This window comes from Chiloscyllium plagiosum, unplaced genomic scaffold (assembly GCF_037043375.1).
Source record: "Chiloscyllium plagiosum isolate Xiang-an unplaced genomic scaffold, Cpla_swu_hap1 HiC_scaffold_36, whole genome shotgun sequence".
In the NCBI taxonomy this organism is placed as follows: domain Eukaryota; kingdom Metazoa; phylum Chordata; class Chondrichthyes; order Orectolobiformes; family Hemiscylliidae; genus Chiloscyllium; species Chiloscyllium plagiosum.
Window position 1 is genome coordinate 44,515,344 of NW_028270174.1, and position 23,337 is coordinate 44,538,680.

A 23,337-nucleotide genomic window follows, 5' to 3' on the forward strand; every position below is an offset into this window, starting at 1 on the left:
TCATTAGTCACTGGCTACCACTGGGAGGGGGGAGGGTGGGGGGACAACATTTAGTCCTGCTATTTATTTCCTGTCAGCTAGTTCCCTATCTATGCTGAAAATGTGTTGCTGGAGAAGCGCAGCAGGTCAGGCAGCATCCAGGGAACAGGAGAATCGACGTTTCGGGTATAAGCCCTTCTTCAGGCCCGAAACGTCGATTCTCCTGCTCCCTGGATGCTGCCTGACCTGCTGCGCTTCTCCAGCAACACATTTTCAGCTCTGATCTCCAGCATCTGCAGACCTCACTTTCTCCTCAGTTCCCTATCTATGTCAGTACACTAGTCCAATCCCATACACTTTAATTTTGCAGACTAATTTCACTAGACCCTGTGTTCTCTAACATGTTTGAGACATAATGTGTTTTCCTTTGTGAAGACACAGCCAAAGTATGTACTTAATTGGTTTACCATCACTTTGTTCACTCTATTCCCCCACAACCTTTCCCCCCCATCCTTTTGGCCAATGTCAAGATATTTTCTCCAATTTATCACAGGCAGCTATGCCTTTTACTATTTCAATGTTCTCTATTTAGGTTCAGATTATTGTCTCAGAATCAACTACATCACTCTCCATCTTAATAGACTAGAATGTCCTTTATTGTTATGTGTGCTCGAGTACTGGAGTACAGTGAAATATTTAGTGTCTCCTCTAATGGTGCCATTTTAGGTCCAAAGTATGTAGGTACAAATCTTGGATACAAAAAGAGAAATAAAAGAGAAAAGAAACTGCATTATCTTAAATGATTAATGGCAAAAGATAGAAATCAGGAAGGGTTAAAAGAATAAACATGATAAATATAAATGATTTTGATGTAAGCATAGGAGGTATGGTTAATGAGTTTGCAAATGAAGCCAACATTGGAGATGTATTGGACAATGAAGACTTTTTTTTTAGGTTAGATTCCCTACAGTTGCCCAAGGCAAGGATGGAACCTGGGTGCCTGGCGCTGTGAGGTAGCAGTGTGAACCACTGAGACACCGTGCCACCCCAAAGTTACCTCCAGTACAATGAGATCTTAATCAGGCCAGTGGGCTGAGGAGTAGCAGATGGAGATTAGATTAGATTCCCTACAGTATGGAAACAGGCCCTTTGGCCCAACAAGTCCACACCGGCCCTCCGAAGAGTAGTCCACCCAGACCCATTCCCCTACCCTATATTTACCCCTGACTAATGTACCTAACACTATGGGCAATTTAGCATGGCTAATTCACCTAACCTGCACATCTTTGGATTGAGGGAGGAAACCAGAGCACCTGGAGAAAACCCATGCAGATACAGGAAGAATGTGCAAACTCCACACAGACGGTTGCATGAGGTGGGAATCGAACCTGGGTCCCTGGCACTGTAAGGCAGCAGTACTAACCACTGAGCCACCATGCCACCCTACATTAATCTAGATAAATGTGAGGTGCTGCATTTTGGAAGAGCAAATGAGAGCATGTCTTGAACACTGAATGGTAAGGTACTGGGGAGCGTTGCTGAATAAAGAGACCTTGGAGTGCAGGTTTATAGTTCCTTGAAAGTGAGTCGCAGCTAGATAGGATAGTGAAGAAAGTGTTTGGTATGCTTTCCTTTATTGGTCAGAGTATTGAGTACAGGGTTGGGAGGTCGTGTTGTGGCTGTACAGGACATTGGTTCAGCTACTTTTGGAATATTGCATGCATTTCTGGTCTCCCTGCTATAAGAAGGATGTTGTAAAACTTGAAAGGGTTCAGAAAAGATTTACAAGGGTATTGCAAGGCTTGGAGGGTATGAGCTATTAGGAGAGGCTGAATAGGCTGGGGTTGTTTTCCCTGGAGCATTGGAGGCTGAGAGGTGACTTTAGAGGTTTATAAAATCTTGAGGGGCATGGACGGGACAAATAGACAAGGTCTTTTCCCTGTGGTGGGGGAGTCTGGAACTAGAGCGAATAGGTTTAGGGTGGGAGGAAAAAATTTTTAAAGGGACCTAAGGGGCAACGTTTTCAAGCAAAGGGTGGTGTATGTGTGGAATGAGCTGCCAGAGGAAGTGGTGGACAGTGGTACAATTACAACATTTAAAAGGCATCTAGATGGATCTATGAACAGAAAGGGTTTGGAGAGATATAGGCCAAATGCTGGCAAATGGGACGAGACTTATTTAGCATATCTGGTTGGCATGGACGAGTTGGACTGAAGGTCTGTTTGCATGCTGTACATTTCTATGACTTTATCTATGACTCCATTACAGTGAGTTCAACAAATTACTGATAAGCATTACATTTCAGTAGCTCAGCGCAGAGGCTTCTACACATGGTCTGACCAGCCCTGCAACCTGCTGACTGCCTCTGCCAGACCCCAGTTCAACAACCATCCCTGCTACGTCCAGGTGTTTGCCTGCTCTGCTCCAGTTCTCAGAATTCGACAATACTATTGTCACTCTTGTACAGGCCTCATACTCCTTGATTGCCAACTAATCTTTTCTCATCGCACAATATATAATTGAAGATGGTCTGTTCTTGAGTTGATTCCTCCTCATGTTGATGTGGAGAACATTCTGTAAGCAGTCCAGGAATTCCTTCTATATGTATTTGTTACTGGTTTTATTATCAAAGATATATGCAGATTGAAGTTGTTTATAATTACGCATAACCTTTATTGCTTGCAACTCTAATTTCCAATTTAATTTCCCAACATTGAAACTATAGTTTGGAGGTCTATACATAAATCCCACTATCATTTTCTGCCCCTTCATGTTTCTGAGCTTTACCCAGCTTTCAAAGTGTTTTTTTCCTTCCATGTGCATCTCCAAGATTTATATAGTACTTCTGAATTGGAAGTCAAGGCTGCAATCTGCATCAGCACACTGCTAGGTACTTATTTTGGCTAAATGTTCTTTACTATAAGTTGAAGGATCACTTTATGCGGTTACGTTATTGTTTCTAGAAAGCAAAAACGGATGTTAGTGTAGATGCTAAGTGTCAGATTTTAAAATGAACAGTAATAGTGATAGCTTCCTCAGACTGAAGGTTCTCAAACATAGTGGTCAGAAGTGAACAACGTTAAAACTAATTTTGTTTTTCCCACTTGTTGAACTTCTAGGTGGTCCAGGAGAAGAATGAAGAATGTGATCATATTCAGTTCTTGATTGAGCAGAAAAACTCAGAAGAAGAGGCTTTCTCTGAAGATCTGGATAGGTTTGAAGAGAATTGTATCCAAGAATCCAGAATTAGCCCATATACATTTTGCAAGGCATTTCCTTTCCACATCATGTTTGATAGAGAATTTATGATAACACAGTGTGGGAATGCTGTATATCGGGTGCTGCCACAGGTATGTATTTTGTAAGAACTGTCAGCTAATTCACAGACTAAAACTTGTCAAAAAGTCTTATGGATAGGTTTTATGAGGATACCGATCCTAGAACAGATTATCACTCTATCTCTGTTGGAATGCAGATCAGAGGCTCATACACAGTTCCCATTTCAACAGGGTTGTAATGTTAACCTTCTATTCACCAAATTTATTGAGGATCAGGAAGATGCACAGACCTCACCAGCCAATTTTGTTAAGTTGTGCTGCTATCATAACAAAGTTACTGTGCTTCATCTATTAATTGTGACACTTTATTTTACAATACAAATGTGATCTATAGAGCTATAATGCAAATAAAATAATATCTGTGGGAAATGTTTTTAGAAAAAAATATCTCAATGTAAATATTATAAAAGATGCATCGCAATCCTGCCAATGAATTATGACAAACCCTAAAGCTCTTAATTCTGTGAGATCTTGAAGGATTTCAAGGGAGACTGATATCCCAATGGAGTATCTCTTGCAACAGTTTGCTTATTAGGAAATTAATAGTGATTTTTCTTTCCTATTGACATTATTGATGATTGATAGTGTGTTAGGTTTTTCAGTTTTTGAATATCCAGTTTGTTTGAGGACACAGCCTACATGTTCTCCAGATGTCTGGGAGCATCTGGAGGCATGCAGAAGTGCTATGACTTTTTGTTTCTCCTACTCAACATTATAGTAGGTTAATGGGAGACACAGTCGAAAAATGAGGTGATGGTAAAGCACAGTAGGTCAGGCAGCATCCGAGGAACAGGAGAATCAGCGTTTCGAACATAAGCCCTTCATCAGGAACATTCCTGATGAAGAGCTTATGCTCAAAACGTCGACTCTCCTGCTCCTCGGATGCTGCCTGACCTACTGTGCTTTTCCATCACCTCACTTTTCGACTTTGATCTCCAGTCCTCACTCTCACCTAATGAGAGACACAGGCTACCTGTTAAAGAGCCCATGAAGTATCCACACTGTGAGGGTAGAGGGAATAAGCATCTCATGCCTTCAACAGTTCAATAGTAAAGAGAATCATAGTTCACATGGGATTCAGGGTAGGCTAGCTGGATGGATACAAAACTGGCTTGCTCATAAAAGACAGAGAATAGTGGTGAAAAGGTGTTTTTCAGAATGAAGACAGGTAACTAGTGGTGTTCTACAGAGATCATTCTTAAGTGTTCTGTTGTTTGTAGTGTATATAAATGATCTGGAGGAAAATCTGGGTGGTCTGATTAGTACGTTTGCAGATGAGACCAGATTGGTGGAATTGCTGAAAGTGTTGATGATTGTGAAAGGATACAACAGGTTACAGATAGATTGGCGACTTGGGCATAGAAATGGCAGGTGGAGTTTAGATTAGATTAGATTACATTACATTACAGTGTGGAAATAGGCCCTTCAGCCCAACAAGTCCAAACCGACCCGCCGAAGCGCAACCCACCCATACCCCTACATTTACCCCTTACCTAACACTACGGGCAATTTAGCATGGCCAATTCACCTGACCTGCACATCTTTGGATTGTGGGAGGAAACCGGAGCACCCGGAGGAAACCCACGCAGACACGGGGAGAACGTACAAACTCCACACAGACAGTTGCCCGAGGCGGGAATTGAACCCGGGTCTCTGGCGCTGTGAGGCAGCAGTGCTAACCACTGTGCCACCGTGCCGCCACAATCAAGACAAATGTGAGGTGAAACATTTTGAAGGATGAAAATTAGGTGTGAATTATACTGTAAATAGCAGAACCCTTAGGAACATTAGCATACAGGTACATCTGGACCTGCAGGTCCACAGTTCCCTAAAAGTGGCAGCAACGCAGTGGCCAAGGTGATTAAGAAGGCAGATGGCATGCTCGCCTTCACCAGCTTGGGCATAGAGTACAAGAATTGGTAAACCGTGTCGCAGCTATATAAAACCCTTGTTAGGCTGCATTTGGAGTACAGTGCGTAGTTTCTGTCTCTACACTACCAGAAAGACTTAGACGCTTTGGAGAGAATGCAGAGAAGGTTCACCAGGATGTTACCTAGTCTCGAGGGCATTGGCCAATGAGGAAAGATTTTTTAAAAAAACTAGGATTTCTTTTACTGGATAGACAGCAACTGAGAGGAAACCTAATATGGGTCTACAAGTTGAGAATAGATAGAGTAAATAGTCAGACTTTTTCCCAGGATTCAAGTTTCAGTTACAAGGGGGCACAGGTTCAAGGTGAGAGGGAGGAAAGTTTAAGGAAGATGTACGAGGGACTGTTTTCACACAGTGTGGTAGGAGTCTGGAAGCAGGTACGATGGTGACATTAAAGAGGCATCTGGATGGTTACATGAATAGGGTGGAAATAGAGGGATATGGATCGAATAAAGGTAGAATTTTGTTTTTAGTTTAATTAAGGCACCGTGATCAGCATGGATTTGGAGGGTGGAAGTGTGTGCTCCTGTGCTGTACTTTGTTCTCTTTTGTTCTTTAGTTTGTTCAAAATTAATTTTGCCTTGACTGCTCAGCTGGCAACTTGCAGTAAGCACCAGGTTGTGTATTCTTGATCATTGACATTTAGTATGTACCAAACCGAATTTGGCAATATAGAGGGGCGAAGTTTCAGATGAGGGAATGGAAAGTTACCAGACGTTCTCAGACGATGAGTCTAATAATGACTCTGATGAGGAATATGAGAGTGCACGTGACATTGGCTAGGCCACAGCTGGTGTACTATGTACAGTTCTGATCTCTGCACTACAGGAAGGATATATTGCACCGGAGGAGATTTACCAAGATGTTGCCTGGGATGGAGCACTTTAGCGATGAAAAGTGGCTGGAAAAGCTCAAGTTGCTTTGTTTGGAGCAGAGAAGGTTGAAGGGGGATAAATAGAGATATTTTATAATTGAGGAGCCAGGACAAGATGAATAGAAATAGGATGAATTAATCAGGCCACATAATTTTAAGGTGAAAGGCAGGAGGTTTAGAGGGGATTTGAGGCTTTTGTTTCTCCACAGTATGGTGGGGGTCTGGATGCACTGCTGGAGGGTAGTTGAAGTGGATAATCTCATAGCTTTCAAAGTTACTTGGTTGAGAACTTGAAGTATCATAACATTTAAGGCAATGAGCCTAGTGTTGGATGGCGGAGCTAGTGAGGACTTAGTGCAGCTTTTCCAATACCGACTTGATAGGCTAAATGACCTCCTGTTTTCTGGATGATTCTATGACCACCATGATGAAATTTGATTCAATGTAAATCTGACATGAAAAGCAACTCATAACAACAGTGTAACAACTGTTGATTGTTGTAAAAACTCATCTGTTGTAAAAACTTCACTACTGTTCTTTAGGGTACAAAGTCTGCTATCCTTACCTGGTCTGACCTACACGTGACTCTAGTGTGCTTAGCTCTTAACTGCCCTCTGAAATGATCCCAGCAAGTCAGTCACTTTAAGCAGCCATTAGGGATGGGCAGTAAGTATTGGATCAGCTAGTGATGCACGCATCCAGTGAACAAATTTTAAAAAAGCGATGAGCCAAACAGTGGTCAGCAGAGAGTGGGTGTATGTAGACATGGAGGTTCTTATCATTGTGCATTTCTGCTAAGGATGTACAGCTTCTCTCAGCCATAGGATGAATATGCCATCTGCTATCTTTCCATGCCGGCAAAGCAATTAATTAATATATCCAAAGGCTTCATATCTATAAACCTGTATTTGGACTTTTGATTTTCATTTTAGACCCGTCATGGCATTGTAGCCGTTATGTGATGATGCTGCTCCTTTAACAAGGTTATGCTGTCTTTGGCTTTTCTTCAGAGAAGTCATAAAAGCTGAGATCCTGAAACGTCTAACTTTGAAGGGTTTTAGGCCCAGTTTGAGTATAGCTAACAGATACTGTCTCAGGCAAAAGGCTTTAAATTAAAAAAAAAACTTGTACAATGATAAGGGAGTGGCCAGTTCTTCCAGCTCAGCTTTTCTTTGGTTTTAGATTAGATTCCCTACAGTGTGGAAACAGGCCCTTCAGCCCAACAAGTCCACACTGACCCTCTGAAGAGTAACCCACCCAGACCCATTCCCGTCCTGAATAATCCACCTAACACTATGGGCAATTTAACATGGCCAATTCACCAGGCCTGAACAGCTTTGGCCTGTGGGAGGAAACCCACACAGACACGGGGACCATGTGCAAACACCACAGAGACAGCCGCCCGAGGCAGGAATCGAACCTGGGTCCCTGGTGCTGTGAGGTAGCAGTGCTAACCACTGAGCCACCTTGCCGATTTGGTTTGATTTTAGTCTGGCTGTTCAATGTAAACAGTCAATCAATGTGAGGCAACTGGTCCAAGAAACAGCTACATGGAAAAAGGTGTTCCATGCTGAATCCCTCTGCCATCTCTCTCTTTCCTGTGAGACCCTGTGTTTGATTTTCCCTTTTTGTGCAAAGGGTGTTCATGGGGATTGTTGCAGGAATTTGGAACTGCATCATTAAGTTGGGGTAACCTGTTGGCTTGTCAGATAGGTTGTTATTCTATATTCTTTTCTCTTATGTTTGTGTTTCATTTGGTAATATTGCAAACAAATTCTGGTTTGTTTAAAACTAAGTGGTTGGGCCAGCTGCGTCACACCTGGAATATCCACTTACACCCACTTAAAACAACTAGCAAAGATAGGATCGGTGAGGGGGTGGGGGGGCAGGGGACAGGGGAGGTGTGGTGGTCCATAACAAGTCTCAATGTCAAATCATCTCCTGTCCATGCATTTCCTTTTTATTTGTTTCTGGGACATATTTGTCACTGACCATGCAATTTTTATCATTATCCTGTCCCTAATTCCTCTGGAAGATGTGGTTGTAGACTGTCATCTTGCAGTCCTTGGGGTGTAAGGGCATTCAGTGCAGATGGCAATGGTTGCTGCAAAAATGTGTGACAATCATAAAACATATGGTAGCATGGTAGGTAAACAAGGCATCATGCTGGCAGTTTACATTGAGGAGAATGTCTCCGGACTCCCATTGTTGATGGCATCTCCTGCACCGTTTGCCATTGATATCTGAGCCTCGGGAGATGTGCAGAAGTCACTCAATGCTTGGCCCTCTTGACTCCAAGCAACCAGAGAATGTAGACTAAGATCTTCCCGGTCAACAGTCTGTGGATAGGCACAGTACCTATACAGAAATAAATGAATGCCTTTCACAGAAAAGGAGTATTGCAACACAAAGACAGTTGGAGGGACAGATAGTGTTGAGGAGGCAGAAAAATTGGAAAAGGACATGGGCAGGCTGGGAGAATGGGCAAAAGAGTGACAGGTGGAATATATTTTGAGAAAGTGTCAGGTTACGCATTTTACTGGAATGAATAAAGGCATAGACTACTTTCTAAATGGGGAAAGGCTTTGTCAATCTGAAGTACAAAGAGACTGAGGAATGCTAGTTCAGATTTTCATCTAGTTAACATGCAGTTTCAGTTGGCAGTTAGGAAGACAATACGATGTTCATGTTAATTTCAAGAGAGCTTGAATATATGAGCAGAGGTATACTGCTGAGGATGTATATGGTTCTGGTTAAACCATATTTGGAATACTATAAGCATTTTTGGGTTACATATCTAAAGAAGGATATGCTGGCCTTTGAGGGGGTCTATAGAAGATTTAGAAGAATATGCCCTTCGTTGAGGATTCTGGCTCTATATTTGATAGAGTTTAGAAGGATGAGGAGAGATCTCATTGATTTTAAAGAATACAGAGAGGCCTGGATAAAGCGGACACTGAGAAGATATTCCTACAAGTAGGAGATACTTGGATCCGAGGGCACGGCCTCAGAGTGAAGGGACGATCCTTAGAACCAAGATAAGTAGGAATTTATTCAGTCAGAGGGTAGTAAATCTGTGGAACTTGTTATGAAAGAAAGTTATGGAGGCCAAATCATTGAGTGTATTTAAGGCTGAGATTGATAGATTCTTGATCAAAGGAGATCAAAGTTTTATGGGGATAAAGCAGGAGAATGGGGTTGAAAAACATATCAGGAGGAGAAAGTGAGGACTGCAGGTGCTGGAGATCAGAGTCGAGAGTGTGGTGCTGGAAAAGCGCAGCAGGTCAGGCAGCATCAAGGAGCAGGAGAATCAACGTTTCGGGCATAAGCCTTTCATCAGGAATTCCTGATGAAGGGCTTATGTCCGAAACGTCAATTCTCCTGCTCCTCGAGTGCTGTCTGATCTGCTGTCTCGATACTGAAAAACCTATCAGCGTGTATATATCAGGATTGAATGGTGGAGTAGATTCTGTGAGCTCAATAGCCTAATTCTGCAGTTATATTGTACGATTGTATGACTGAACATGGGATATATATTAACAGGAGAGCATCCTTCGGTTGTTTGAGGTTAAGAGTTTGTCTTGCTCTCAATGAGATGTGCCAGTCTCTTGATGGAGGAAGTGACAACTTCAGAAGAGAGGAGGATATTAGTGCTTGTTGCCTGTTTGGACTCTCCACACTCCTGTTTTTTGTGGAATTTCTGTAGATCTCCTGGCACCTCCCATTTGACATCTAGCATGTATCCCAGAGGTTTTTCATCTGGCTCATTTCTGTTGGGGCTCAACATAATTGATTCCCAAACTTCTCCAAGTGTCAGAGCAGCAGACTGTCACCACAGCTAACATCTAGCCTAGTGATTATCCAGCACTGAAAACCAGTAGGTACAATCACTCAGCTGATGCATGCATTCCCATCAAGGTGGCAGTATTTACGTTAATGCTGAGTGTAGAACAAGGGTGGGATTATGCATCTTCTAAAGTCTCCTCATCTGCTGATGTTAGTGGCAAATCTTTAGGGTTAATTGTTTCTGGGCCACTGAATGATTTATTGAAAGAAGAATACAGGTAAATGGAACTCAGCAATAAGTCAGAACCCGGAGTAAAAGTAGATACACCTTGAACAAAGACGTACAACATATCCATGCAGCAGATGTGATGAACACAATTTATTGTGCTGTCATTGCTATCCTGGTCAGAGTTCATTGTTGCAAGAGGATCCATATGAAAATCACCATCCAGGAGCAACAATGGCCTTTCCTCTGCCAACCAATTTCATCTCCTATTGGCTTGTCACATCCACAATATTTTCCACCACTTCTGATAAGCTCATGTTATGGACCAAACCACACCCCCTCAAAACATTTCAAGAAAGTAGCCCAGACTCTAACTTTGCTCCTTGTTTTAAGCAGGTGTAACACAGATATTCAAGGAGGAATGCAGCTGGTAAAACCACTTAGTTTTAAACAAAACAGAATTTATTTACAAGATTATCAGAGGAAACACAAACAGAAGAAAGCAGAATACAGAATAGTGTAACCTACCTGAAAACCCAACAAATAAGACCAACTTAATGATGATGTTCCAAATATTTACAACAATCCCCAACAAACACAGGGTCTTACAGGAGAGATGTCAGAGAGAGGGAGGATCAGCATGGAGCTGCTTCTTTGGATCCAGCAGCTTCACAACTGACTACCTGCTTTCAGTGAATAGCCAGACTGCCGAAAACTAAATCAAACCCAAAACCAAAGAAAAGCTGAACTGAGAGAGCTCTTTCATCATACAAGTGTTTTTTTTAAACTTGAAAACCTTTGCCTGAGGCAGTATCTGTTAGCTATAATTAATTTGGCCCTCAAACCCATTCAAGCCCAGACTTTAGGGAATCTGTGTTTTTATGACTTCCTGAAAAAGAAAATAAGGACAGCATAACTTTGTTAAAAGAGCAGTATGGTTCCCCCCCAAAAAACACATCAATATCCAAGACAGCTTCCCTTTAAAATCCCTTAATCTTAAACTGTTAGTACTCTACAACACCCGTATACATTACATTGACAATAATCATGCAAACATGCACTACTAATTTTGTTTCAGTCTATTTTACTCCTGCCACTGAATGTCTCCATTTCTCATTCAAGTGGGCATTGGACATACATATGGATAATAATGGAATGGTGTAGATTAGATAGGCTTCAGATCAATTTCACAGGTTGGCGCAACATTAAGGGTCGAAGGGCCTGTACTGTGCTGTAACATTCCATAATCTATGTTCTAAGTCTCAACAATGTATCAGCAATCATGTTTTCTCATCCTGCCACATGCACAACTTTCAAATTGAATGGCTGTAGCAATAAGTTCCATCTAAACAGTCTGGCATTTTTGACAATAAATTTTTCTACAAACTTCAATGGGTTATAGTCAGTGTATACGATTGTCTCAGATATGTTACTGGTAACATTAACATTGAAATGTTGTAATGCCAACACTAAACTCAGAGTTCCTTCTGAACTTTCAAATATTTCTGTTGGTGAATGTTTAATTTCCTAGAGAAATACACAATAAATCTTTCTAACTTCTTGTCATCTTCCTGCAGGAGCACAGCACTGACACCCACATCACTTGTATCGATAGCCACTTTAAATGGCTTTGCGTAATTAGGTGTGGCTAACACTGGGGCAGTTGTTAACACAGCTTTCAGGCTGTCAAATGTCTTCTGACCATCTGCTGTCCACTGAAACTTTTTGCCTTTCATTAGAAATTCAGTGAGTAGAGAAGCCACCTGCTAAACTTTGGTAAGAAGTTTTGATAAAATCCTGGCTCAATCCGAGGAGCAGTGCTCTTTTTGTAGATGGTATAGGACATTCCCCAATTACCTTTGTTTTTGCATTCCTTTGGGGCCATTTGTCCATGTCCAAAAACATTGCCCAGGAAGATGATTTTGGCTTTGGCAGATTCATTTCTAGCTAAGTTTATCACCAAGCCTTGTCAATCAAACAAGTCAGATAAATGTTGCAAATGTTCCTTCCACATGTGATTAAAAATCAGCAGGTCATCTACATTTGGGCGGCACGGTGACACAGTGGTTAGCACTGCTGCCTCACAGCGCCAGAGACCCGGGTTCAATTCCCGCCTCAGGCGACTCTCTGGAGTTTGCACATTCTCCCTGTGTCTGCGTGGGTTTCCTCTGGGTGCTCCGGTTTCCTCCCACATTCCAAAAATGTGCAGGTTAGGTGAATTGGCTGTGCTAAATTGCCCATAGTGTTAGGTATATTAGTCAGAGGGGAAATGGGTCTGGGTGGGTTGCGCTTCGGCGGGTCAGTGTGGACTTGTTGGCCCGAAGGGTCTGTTTCCACACTGTGTAGGGAATCTAATCTAATCTATAATCTACAATGGTTAGTCCCTGAAATGTGGCTGGTACATTTTTCATACCAAACGGCATGACTTTAAACTGGTATCGTCCATTCGGTGTTATGAAAGCTGAAATTGTCTTTGCACTTTTGGACAAAGGTATCCTCTGAGGAAGTCCAACTTAGAAATATAAATTGCTTGTCCCACATTTTCAACACAGTCTTCTGAACACAGATTTAGATATGTATCAGTTTTTGTAACTGCATTGACTTTGTGCTAGTCCACACACAACTGTTGGGTACCGTCTGTTTTTGGCACTGTTACTATAGGTGAGCTCCAGTCACTGTAACTCACTTCGATTATGTCATCTTGAACCATGTGTTCGATCCCCTTTTGAACCTGGGCCAACTTTAGGGGGTTATGCCTATAAGGAGGTTGCTTAATCAGAACAGCATCTCCTAAAGCTACATTGTGCATAATTAGGTTAGTACTTCCCAGTCTATTTCCATGTATCTCCCCATATTGTAGTAATAACTCTTTCAGGTCATTTCAAGTTTCCTCTGGAAGGTTTGTTCCTCATTCCTACTTTATTTGATAACTTCCTCATTGTCCAATTTAATTTGAGGCATGTCCAATTCAGAATCCTCTGAACTTGATTCTTCCATCTTTGTTGTAACCAAAAACACAATCTCCTTTGGTTGTCCTTCCCTGTCAAAATACTTTTTGAGCATATTCATGTGACACAAGCTGTGAATTTTCTTTCTGTCTGGAGTCCTTATCAAGTAGTTCACATCACTTAATTTCCTTTCACGTTGATAAGGTCCATTAAACCTTGCTTTTAAAGGTTAATTTAAACCTTTAGGTAACCATTAAACCTGGAAGTAACGTTATTATTTTATCCCCGATAGCAAAATTGTGAGGATTTGATTTCTTGTCTGCTTCTTGTTTCATTGTTTGCTGTGATACTTTTAAATGCTGTCTAGCCAACTTCCCAGCTCTATTTAATAATTCCAGAAAATCTGACAGACAGTCCTCATATGTAGTCTCTGAATTCTGATTTACCAATTTCTCCTTCGTCAATTTTAGCAGTCCTCTTACCTCAAACCCAAAAACTAAATCAAACGGACTGAATTTGGTCAATTGATTTGGTGCATCTCTGATTGCAAAATGTACAAATGGAATTCCTTTATCCCAATCATCTGGATAGTCTTGACAATATGTCCTCAATGTGGTTTTTAATGTCACCTTTAATGTCCCTGGCGCTACCTTTCCAGTGTTCCTTGCGAGTCTGGATGGTCGGCTGTAGATTTAAGTTGTTTTATTCCTACTTTGTCCATAACTTTCTTGAATAATTTTGATATGAAGTTTGACCCTTGATCTGATTGTATATTTGTGGGTAGTCCATATGTCATGAAAAATTTATTAACTCCTCTACAATCCTTTTAGCTGTGATATTGCATAATGGAACAGCATCTGGAAATCTCGTGGACCCATCCATTATTGTTAACAAATACTGATTCCCACTTTTTGTTTGTGGTAATGGTCCTATTGGCGGCACAGTGGCTCAGTGGTTAGCACTGCTGCCTCACAGCACCAGAGTCCCAGGTTCAATTCCAACCTCGGGCAACTGTCTGTATGGAGTTTGCACATTCTCCCTGTGTCTGCGTGGGTTTGCTCCGGCTTCCTCCCACAGTCCAAAGATGTGCAGGCCAGTTGAGTTGGCCATGCTAAATTGCCCATAGTGTTAGGTGCATTTGTCAGAGGGAAATGGGTCTGGGCAGGTTACTCTTCAGAGGGTCGGTGTGGACTTGTTGGGCCGAAGGGCCTGTTTCAACACTGTCGGGAATCTAATCTAATCTATGCAATCAATTAAAACTCTTGTAAAAGGTTCCTAAATGCAGGAATAGGTATTAAAGGTCTGGTTTTATTCATGCCTGTGGTTATCCAATTACCTGACATGTATGACTTGTCTGGCAGAATTCAACTACATCCTTGTGCAGTCCAGACCAGTAAAAATGTTTCTGTATTTTAGCTTGAGTTTTTCTCACCCTAAATGACCCCCTACTGGTACTTCACGTGCCACTCACAATACATCTGTTCCAGAACCCATTGGCAAAACGACTTGATGAACTTCTTCCCATTTCTCATCTGCCTGAATATGATGGTCTCCATTTCTTCCTTAAGGCATCATTTAAGATAATTACATTCAGGGATGCATGCAGATTCCTTTTCTATGCATGGCTTTTGATATAATCGCTTTAAATTTTCATCTTTTTGCTGTAACTCAGTTAATTTATCTGAGTTAAAAATATCTACTTTGTCATCTGTCTGCTCCTGGTTTGTGTCAACCATTTGATCCAACAGCATCTCTGCTAATTCCAATTCAATGTTCTTCCTTGTACAATTTGATCTCTCCTGTTTTAACTGCTAACTTTGTGACCTCATTACTACATAGTTGGGAAAAAATTCCCAGGATATTTGTCCTGCAATAGCTCAATTGCCTGAGCTTCCACTGGCTTTTGAGCAACAGCTTCCTACCTGTGAACTAGCTATATTATGAGCAAGGATAAATTGTATTCCTGGAGCTGAGAGTTTGTCCAGTGCTTGTACTATGAATTCTCCACTCTTCACTGGACACTCTAACCTTACTTTACATAATTGAGTGCTTCTTGTCTCACTGTGAGTTCAACTTACTAGCACTTTTTCTGACAATAGTCCTTCAGAGGTACACATCTCATCTTTCAACATCACAGATTCAGAGGATCCTGTATTTCTCAATATTGTAACCTTTTACCTGAGCGGGTAAACTTTACCTTCGCAGGTTTCTGATTTAAGAAGATCTGGCACTTCCTCCTTAACCAACTTCCGACCAGGTTCTACACTCTGTTGCAGATTTCTTGCCTCCACGCTGCTTTCAGTTACCACTCCAACAAAATTCACTGGCTTAACCTGTTTTCCTACATCTATCTTCCCAGTGCTTTTCCTGACCCACTAAAACTAAGGTTTCATGTGGCCTACTTTATTGTAGTGAAAACAGTGGAGCTTTTTCACTTCTCTTTCCTCTTCAAGGTTTCCTTTTTACCCCTGGTAAGTTATCCTTATGGTCTTCACCTTTCCATGTGAGGATTTCTCTTTTCCCCAATTTCTATCCCTCATGGATTGAAATTGATTTTGGAAGCCAAACTTTCATTTATGGATCAACTGATAATCATTAGCGAATTCAGCTGCTAATCTTGCCATTTTAATTCTCTGCTCTTTCACATGAGTTCTCACAGTTTGTGGGCGGCACAGTGGCACAGTGGTTAGCACTGCTGCCTCACAGCGCCCGAGACCCGGGTTCAATTCCCGCCTCAGGCGACTCTCAGTGTGGAGTTTGCACATTCTCCCCGTGTCTGCGTGGATTCCCTCCGGGTGCTCCTGTTTCCTCCCACAGTCCAAAAATGTGCAGGTTAGGTGAATTGGCGATGCTAAATTGCCCATAGTGTTAGGCGAAGGGGTAAATGTAGAGGAATGGGTCTGGGTGGGTGCGCTTCGGCGGGTTGGTGTGGTCTTGTTGGGCCGAAGGGCCTGTTTCCACACTGTAAGTAATCTAATTCAAAAAGTGATTTTTTTGAACTCCTGTCCAAGTGCCAATTTCTGAAGTTTAAATGCTCTCTCTTACTCTTTTTCTCTCTCTTCTGCTTTTAATCGTAATTCAAACTGTTTCATTTTTGTTGCTGTTTCCCTGTGTTTTGCCTCTAACTCAAGCTGCTTCACATCCAATTAAATTTTAGCTATCTCTACAGATTCTGATGGTGTTTTCTGCCAATTTTAATATTGAGCTATTGCTGTAATTATTTCTCTTTCCTCATGGAAGGAGGCAGCTCCACCTCCAGCTTGTCTGCTAATTCCAACTTCACCTTAATCACCTTTTGTAAAACCTCCAAGGTCATTTCTTCCATCCCCAGAAAACTCCTAGTGACTGAAAGAGCCATTGCTATCTCAAGCACTGTTAAAACCAATTGAATCAATACCCAGAACAAAAGACACTAAAGCCTCCCACTCACTGTTTTTGAGTCCAACAACCTTAATGCCAGTTTGGAACTATGGAACAAATCCCGCAAAGAGTTCCAATCTGTTATGACCAGGCCAGAACTCCTCAAAACATTTCAAGAAAGTAGCCTAGACCCAAACTTTGCTCATTTATCTAAGCAGGTATAGTCTGGATTATCCAGGGGAGATGCAGCTGGTCAAACCACTTAGTTTTAAGCAAAGCAATTTATTTTTAAGATTACCGAATGAAACACAAACAGAAGAGAACAGAGTACAGAATTAGTTAACCTATCCAAAAACTCAATAGATTATGCCAACTTAATGATGTTGTTCCAAATACTTACAACAATCCCCATAAATGTCCCTTGTCACAAAAGGTAAAATCACAAACAGGATCTTATAGGAAATGTAACTGAGCTCAGACATTTCAGAGCCTATGTTTTTTCAACCTCCTGAAAAAAAACAAGGACAATGTAACCTGGGCTGGACTGGAGCCAATGTCCTTGGGGGTGTATTTGCTAATGCTGTTGGGGAGGGGTTAGACTAATGTACCAGGGGATTGAAACCAAACAAGGAGGTTAGTGGACAGTTAGGAGGTAGTAACTAAGGCCGCTAAGGACAGAGATAATGAAGTCAACGTGACTAAGGAGAAGAGTAGGCAGGGAACAGATGATGAATGCAAAGGGACAGGTGGTCTGAGGTGCATTTGTTTTAATGCAAGAAATGTAGCAGGTAAGGCAGATGAACTTGAGGCTTGCATTAGTACTTGGGAGTATGCTGTTATTGATATTACTGAAACTTGATTAAGGGAAGGGTATGCTTGGCAACTACATATCCCAGGATATCGATGTTTCAGGTGGGATAGAGAGGGAGGTAAAAAGGGGTGGAGGAGTTGCAATACTGGTCAAAGTGGATATCACAGCTGTGCTGAAGGAGGGCACAATGGAGGACTCCTCAGTGAGGCAATATTAGCAGAGCTCAGAAATAAGAAGGGTGCGGTAATAATGTTGGGGCAGTACTACAGGCCTCCCAACAGCAAGTGTGAGATAGAGGTATAAATATGTAAACAGATTATGGAAAGATGTAGGAGTAACAGGATGGTGGTGATAGGAGATTTTAATTTTCCCAGCATTGACTGGGATTCACTTACTGTTAGAGCTCGCGATGGTATAGAATTTGTAAGGAGCATCCAGGAGGGTTTTCCTAGAGCAGTATGTAAATAGTCAAACTCGGGAAGGGGCCATCTGGATCTGGTGTTGCAAAATGAGCCTGGCCAGGTGGTTGATGTTTCAGTAGCAGATTACTTTGGGAATAGTGATCACAATTCCGTAAGTTTTGGAATACTCATACACAAGTGGTCCTAAAGGAAGAGTGCTAAATTGGGGGAACGCCAACTATAGCAAAATTCAGCAGGAGCTAGAGCATATAGATTGGGAGCAGTTGTTTGAAGGTAAATCCACATTTAATATGTGTGAGGCTTTTATAGAACATATAGAACATTACAATGCAGTACAGGCCCTTCGGCCCTTGATGTTGCGCCGATTGGTGCTGTCATACCAATCTGAAGTCCATCTAACCTACACTATTCCATATACGTCCATATGCTTGTCCAATGACGACTTAAATGTACTTAAAGTTGGCGAATCTACAACCGTTGCAGGCAAAGCATTCCATACCCTTACTACTCTCTGAGTAAAGAAACTACCTCTGACATCTGTCCTACATCTATCATCCCTCAATTTAAAGCTATGCCCCCTCGTGCTCGATGTCACCATACTTGGAAAAAGGCTCTCCCTGTCCACCCTATCTAACCCTCTGAAAGAGAGGTTGATTAGAGTTCAGGAGGGATATGTTCCTGTGAAAATGAGGGATAGAAATGGCAAGATTAGTGAACCATGGATTTCAGGTGAAATTGTGAGACTAGCTAATAAGAAAAGGGAAGTATAAGGTCTAAGCGACTGAAAACAGACAGAGTTTTAGATGAATATCAGGAAAATAGCACCAATCTGAAATGAGGAATTAAGAGGGCTAAAAGGGGTCATGAGATACCTTTAGCAAACATGATTAAGGAATATCCCAAAACCTTTTATTCATATATAAGGAGCAAGAGGATAACAAGAGAAAGGGTTGGCCCATGCAAAGGAGGAAATTTTATGCATGGAGACAGAGAAAATGGGTGAGATTCTTAATGAGTACTTTGCTTCACAGAGCAGACGGACATGATGGATGTTGAGATTAGGGATAGATGTTTGATTACTGTTGTTAAAGTTGGCACAAGGAGGGAGTAAGTGTTGGGTATTCTAAAAGGCATTAAGGGGGCAAGCCCCTAAGTCCAGAAGTCCAGTGGGCGGCACGGTGGCACAGTGGTTAGCACTGTTGCCTCGCAGTGCCAGAGACGCGGGTTCAATTCCTGCCTCAGGCAACTGACTGTGTGGAGTTTGCACATTCTCCCAGTATCTGCGTGGGTTTCCTCCGGGTGCTCCGGTTTCCTCCCACAATCCAAAAAATGTGCAGGTTAGGTGAATTGGCCATGCTAAATTACCCGTAGTGTCAGGTGAAGGGGTAAGTGTAGGGGAATGGGTCTGGGTGGGTTGCGCTTCGGTGGGTCGGTGTGGAATTGTTGGGCCGAAGGGCCTGTTTCCACACTAGGTAATTTAATCTAATCTATCTCAGGTATTTGAGGGAAGTGAGAGAGGGAATAGTTGGGGCCTTAGTAAATATCTTTGCAGCATCCTTGAACACAGGTGGAGTCCCAGAGGACTGGAGAATTGCTAATGCTGTCCCCTTGTTTAAGAAGGGTAGCAGGGATACTCCAGGTAATTACAGACCTGTGAGTCTGATGTCAATGGTAGGGAAGCTGCTGGAGAAGATACTGAGGGATAGGATCTATTTCCATTTAGAGGAAAATGGGCTTTCAGTGATAGGCAGCACCGTTTTGTGCCGGGAAGATCATATCTTTCCAATGTAATAGAATTCTTTGAGGAAGTGCAAAGTTGATCAGTGAGAGAAGTTTGTCGATGTTATATACATGGACTTTAATAAAGTATTTGATAAGGTTCCACATGGTAGGCTGATGGAGAAAGTGAAATTGCATGAGGTCCAGGGTATACAAGCTAGATGGATAAAGAACTGGCTGGGCAGGAGCAGATCGAGAGAAGTTGAAGAAGGGAGTTTCTTAAAATGGAGAACTGCGACCAGTGATGTTCCACAGCGGTCTATGCTGGAACCACTGTTGTTTGTGATATGCATAAATGATTTGGAGGAAGGTATAGGTGGTATGAATAGCAAGTTTGCAGATGACACATAAGGTTGGGGGAGTTGCAGATAGTGAAGAGAATAGGCCAGAATGTAGATAGATGAGAGAGATGGGTGGAGAAATGGCAGATGGAGTTCAATCCGAGCATTCTGGATGCATTCTGGAAGATCCAATTCAAGAGCAAACTATACAGTAAATGGAAAAGCTCTGGGGAAAATTGATATACAGAGAGAACTGGGTGTTCAGGTCCATTGTTCCCTGAAGGTGGCAATGCAGGTCAATAGAATGGTCAAGAAGGCAGACGGCATAGAATCATTGAGATGGACAGCACAGAAACAGACTCTTCGGTCCAACCTGTCCATGCCAACCAGACATCCCAACCCAATCTAGTCCCACCTGCCAGCACCCGGCCCGTATCCCTCCAAACCCTTCCTATTCATATACCCATACAGATGCCTTTTAAATGTTGCAATTTACCAGCCTCCACACTTCCTCTGGCAGCTCATTCCATACATGTACCACCATCTGAGTGAAATATTTTCCTCTTAGGTCTCTTTTATATCTTTCCCCCTCACCCTAAATCTATGCCCTCTAGTTCTGGACCCCCCCCCCCACCACCCAGGGAAAAGACTTTGTCTATTTATCCTATCCATCCCCTCAACTTTGTAAACCTCAGCCTCCGACACTCCAGGGAAAACAGCCCTAGCCTATTCAACCTTTCCCTATAGCTCAAATCCTCCAACCTGTCAACATCCTTGTAAATATTTTCTGAACCCTTTCAAGTTTCACAACATCTTTCCGATAGGAAGGAGACCAGAACTACATGTAATTTTCCAACAGTGGCCTTATCAATGTCCTGTTCAGCTGTAACATGACCTCCCAACACGTGTACTCGATACTCTGACCAATAAAGGAAAGCATACCAAATGCCTTCTTTACTATCCTATCTACCTGCAACTCCACTTTCAAGGAGCTATGAACCTGCACTCCAAGGTCTCTTTGTTCAGCAACACTCCCCAGGACCTTAGGATGGGGTATTGAGTACAAGAGTTGGCACGTCATGTTATAGCTGTATAAGACTTTGGTTCTGCCACATTTGGAATACTGCATAACAGTTCTGGTCACCATGTTACCAGTTGGGTATGGATGCTTTGGAGAAAGTGCAGAGGAGATTCACCAGGATGTTGCCTGGTATGGAGGGCGCTAGCTATGAAGAGAGGTTCAGTAGATTAGGATTATTTTCATTAGAAAGACGGAAGTTGAGGGGGAACCTGATTAAGGTCTGCAAAGTCATGAGGGGTATAGACAGGATGGATAGTAAGAAGCTTTTTCCCAGAGTGGGGCATCAATTACTCAGGGTCACAAGTTCAAGGTGAGAGGGGAAAAGTTTAAGGAAGTATGCATAGAAAGATCTTTACGCAGAAGATGGTGGGTACCGGAAACATGTTGCCAGTGGAGGTGGTAGAGGTGGGCACGATAGCATCATCATTTAAGATGTATCTGGACACATACATGAATGGGCAGGAAGCAGAGGGATAGAAAACAGGCAACAGGTTTTGTTAGTGAATCTTGATCGGTGCAGACTTGGAGGGCCAAAGGGCCTGTTCCTGTGCTGTAATTTTCTTTGTTCTTTGTCACATTCAGTACTCCGGAACTGACTATTGATGTTTTTCTGAAGTTATGTGCCCTCTTCTCCCACAAGTAAAGTTGAAGGTTTCTTATTTCCATATCTGGATTGATCACCCCTCAGATCTCTGCTCCTTTCATACTGTCTATTGAGGCACGTCTTCCCTTGGAAATAACCTTTTCTGCTGTCATGACCAATCCTGAAAGCCCAACAGGGCATCAGAGATTCTTCAGTTGCCAGCTGGACATTTGGGAACATACAACCTCATTCCTGGCCAAAATCTCCCACGTATGTACAATATCATAGTTGTGTGGAAACGTTAATGATTAATTTCCTAACTCCTAATTTCCAGGAAGAATAATGTTGAAAAAAGAAATGGAAAGGGAGAAGGACATTTAATTTACAGCCCGAGTAAGGGAAGATGTTGTCCTGGAAATGAAGGATGTCATAAGAGAATATGGTAGAAGCCACTTGGTAGAGTTGAGCATCAAAAGTGTGTAATCACACTTCTTAGAATATTCTGTAGGCTTCTACATTTTGAGAGGTTGAGGAGCAAACAAACAGGGGAATCAATGATGTCTGAAGAGGGGCAGCATAATGGCACAAGTGGTGACATTGTGGTTAGCACTGCTGACTTACAACACCAGGGACCTGGGTGACTGTGTAGAGTTTGCAAGTTTTCCCTATATCTGCATGGGTTCCTGCTGGGTGCTTTGGTTTCCTCCCATAGTTCAAAGACATGTAGGTTAGATTTGATTAGATTCCCTATAGTATGGAAACAGGCCCTTTGGCCCAACAAGTCCACACCGATCCTCTGAAGAGTAACCCACCCAGACCCATTCTGTTACCGTCTATTTACCCCTGACTAATGCACCTGACACTGGGCAATTTAGCATGGCCAATTCACCCAACCCGGAGGAAACCCACACCGACACGGGGAGAATATGCAAACTCCACACAGTCAGTTGCCTGAGGCTAGAATCGAACCCGGGTTCCTGGCGCTGTGGGGCAGCAGTGCTAGCCACTGAGCCACCATGCTGCACTGTCGGGATAGATTGGCCATGTTAAATTGCCCTGTGGTGTCCAAGGACGTGCCAACTAAGTGAATTAGCTATGGTTGATGCAGGAATGGGGTTGGGGTGGGTCTGGGTGAGATGCTCTTTGGAGTTTGTGTAGACTTGATGGTCCGAATGGCCTCTCTGTATTGTAGGGATTCTTCGATTTGAATAACTATCGAGTGAATATTTTTAAAGCATTTAATTCTCCAAATATCTTTGAGATACTGTTTGTGTAAAGTGTAAGGAGAAAATTCTGAACTATATTGAAGAAATATGCTTGATTTGGACTTCTGAATCCATTTAGGATAAAGACTATTCTGGATCTGATGCTGGGGAAGGCCCAAATGTCCATTACAGATTTCCATTTAATTGGGTCCTGCAATGTGTGGGAGGCCCAGAGCTTTCTAGTTAAGTGCTGTCTTGCTGGTAAATACTTTGGGCCTCCCAGAGAAAAGTTATTGGGGTCTCCCACCAGTTTACCCCCTGACCCTGATCCTGCCCCATGTGGACCCTCAATCAAGTAATGATAAATGATAGTATTCTCAGGCATTACTGCCTTCCATAACCAATACCAGCTGTATGTTTCAATGCGAGCAGGTCTGCAGCCATTCTGAGGGCCCAGAAGTGCCCTGGACATACTCCAAGCCTGGTTCAGGAGTGGCATGCACTCTGCAGCTCCTCAGCTGGTGTGTCTGTTGTTTAGGAAATTTCAAAGTTCTGCTCTGAGGTTTTGGCATTCCATTCACTTTGCTGGAATCTTGTCTCTCCTTTCAACTCCATATTTTTGTATGGGGTTCCAGGCCACTGCCTCTGCTAAGCTGCCTTCTAAATTTAAGATAATGTCATGATACATGTGCTTAAATTATATCCACACTTGCATGTTCCAACTGGATTTTC

General features: G+C 42.4%; 1 protein-coding gene across 1 annotated transcript in view; it reads left to right on the top strand.

The window, feature by feature from the left end:
- The window catches only part of gucy1b1 (guanylate cyclase 1 soluble subunit beta 1), a 200,685-nt gene that overhangs the window by 99,312 nt on the left and 78,036 nt on the right, over positions 1 to 23,337 (top strand). Inside the window, exon 6 of the mRNA XM_043708804.2 lies at positions 3,099 to 3,329. Coding sequence (XP_043564739.2) covers positions 3,099 to 3,329 — 231 coding nt within the window. The remainder of the gene's footprint in view (positions 1 to 3,098; positions 3,330 to 23,337) is intronic.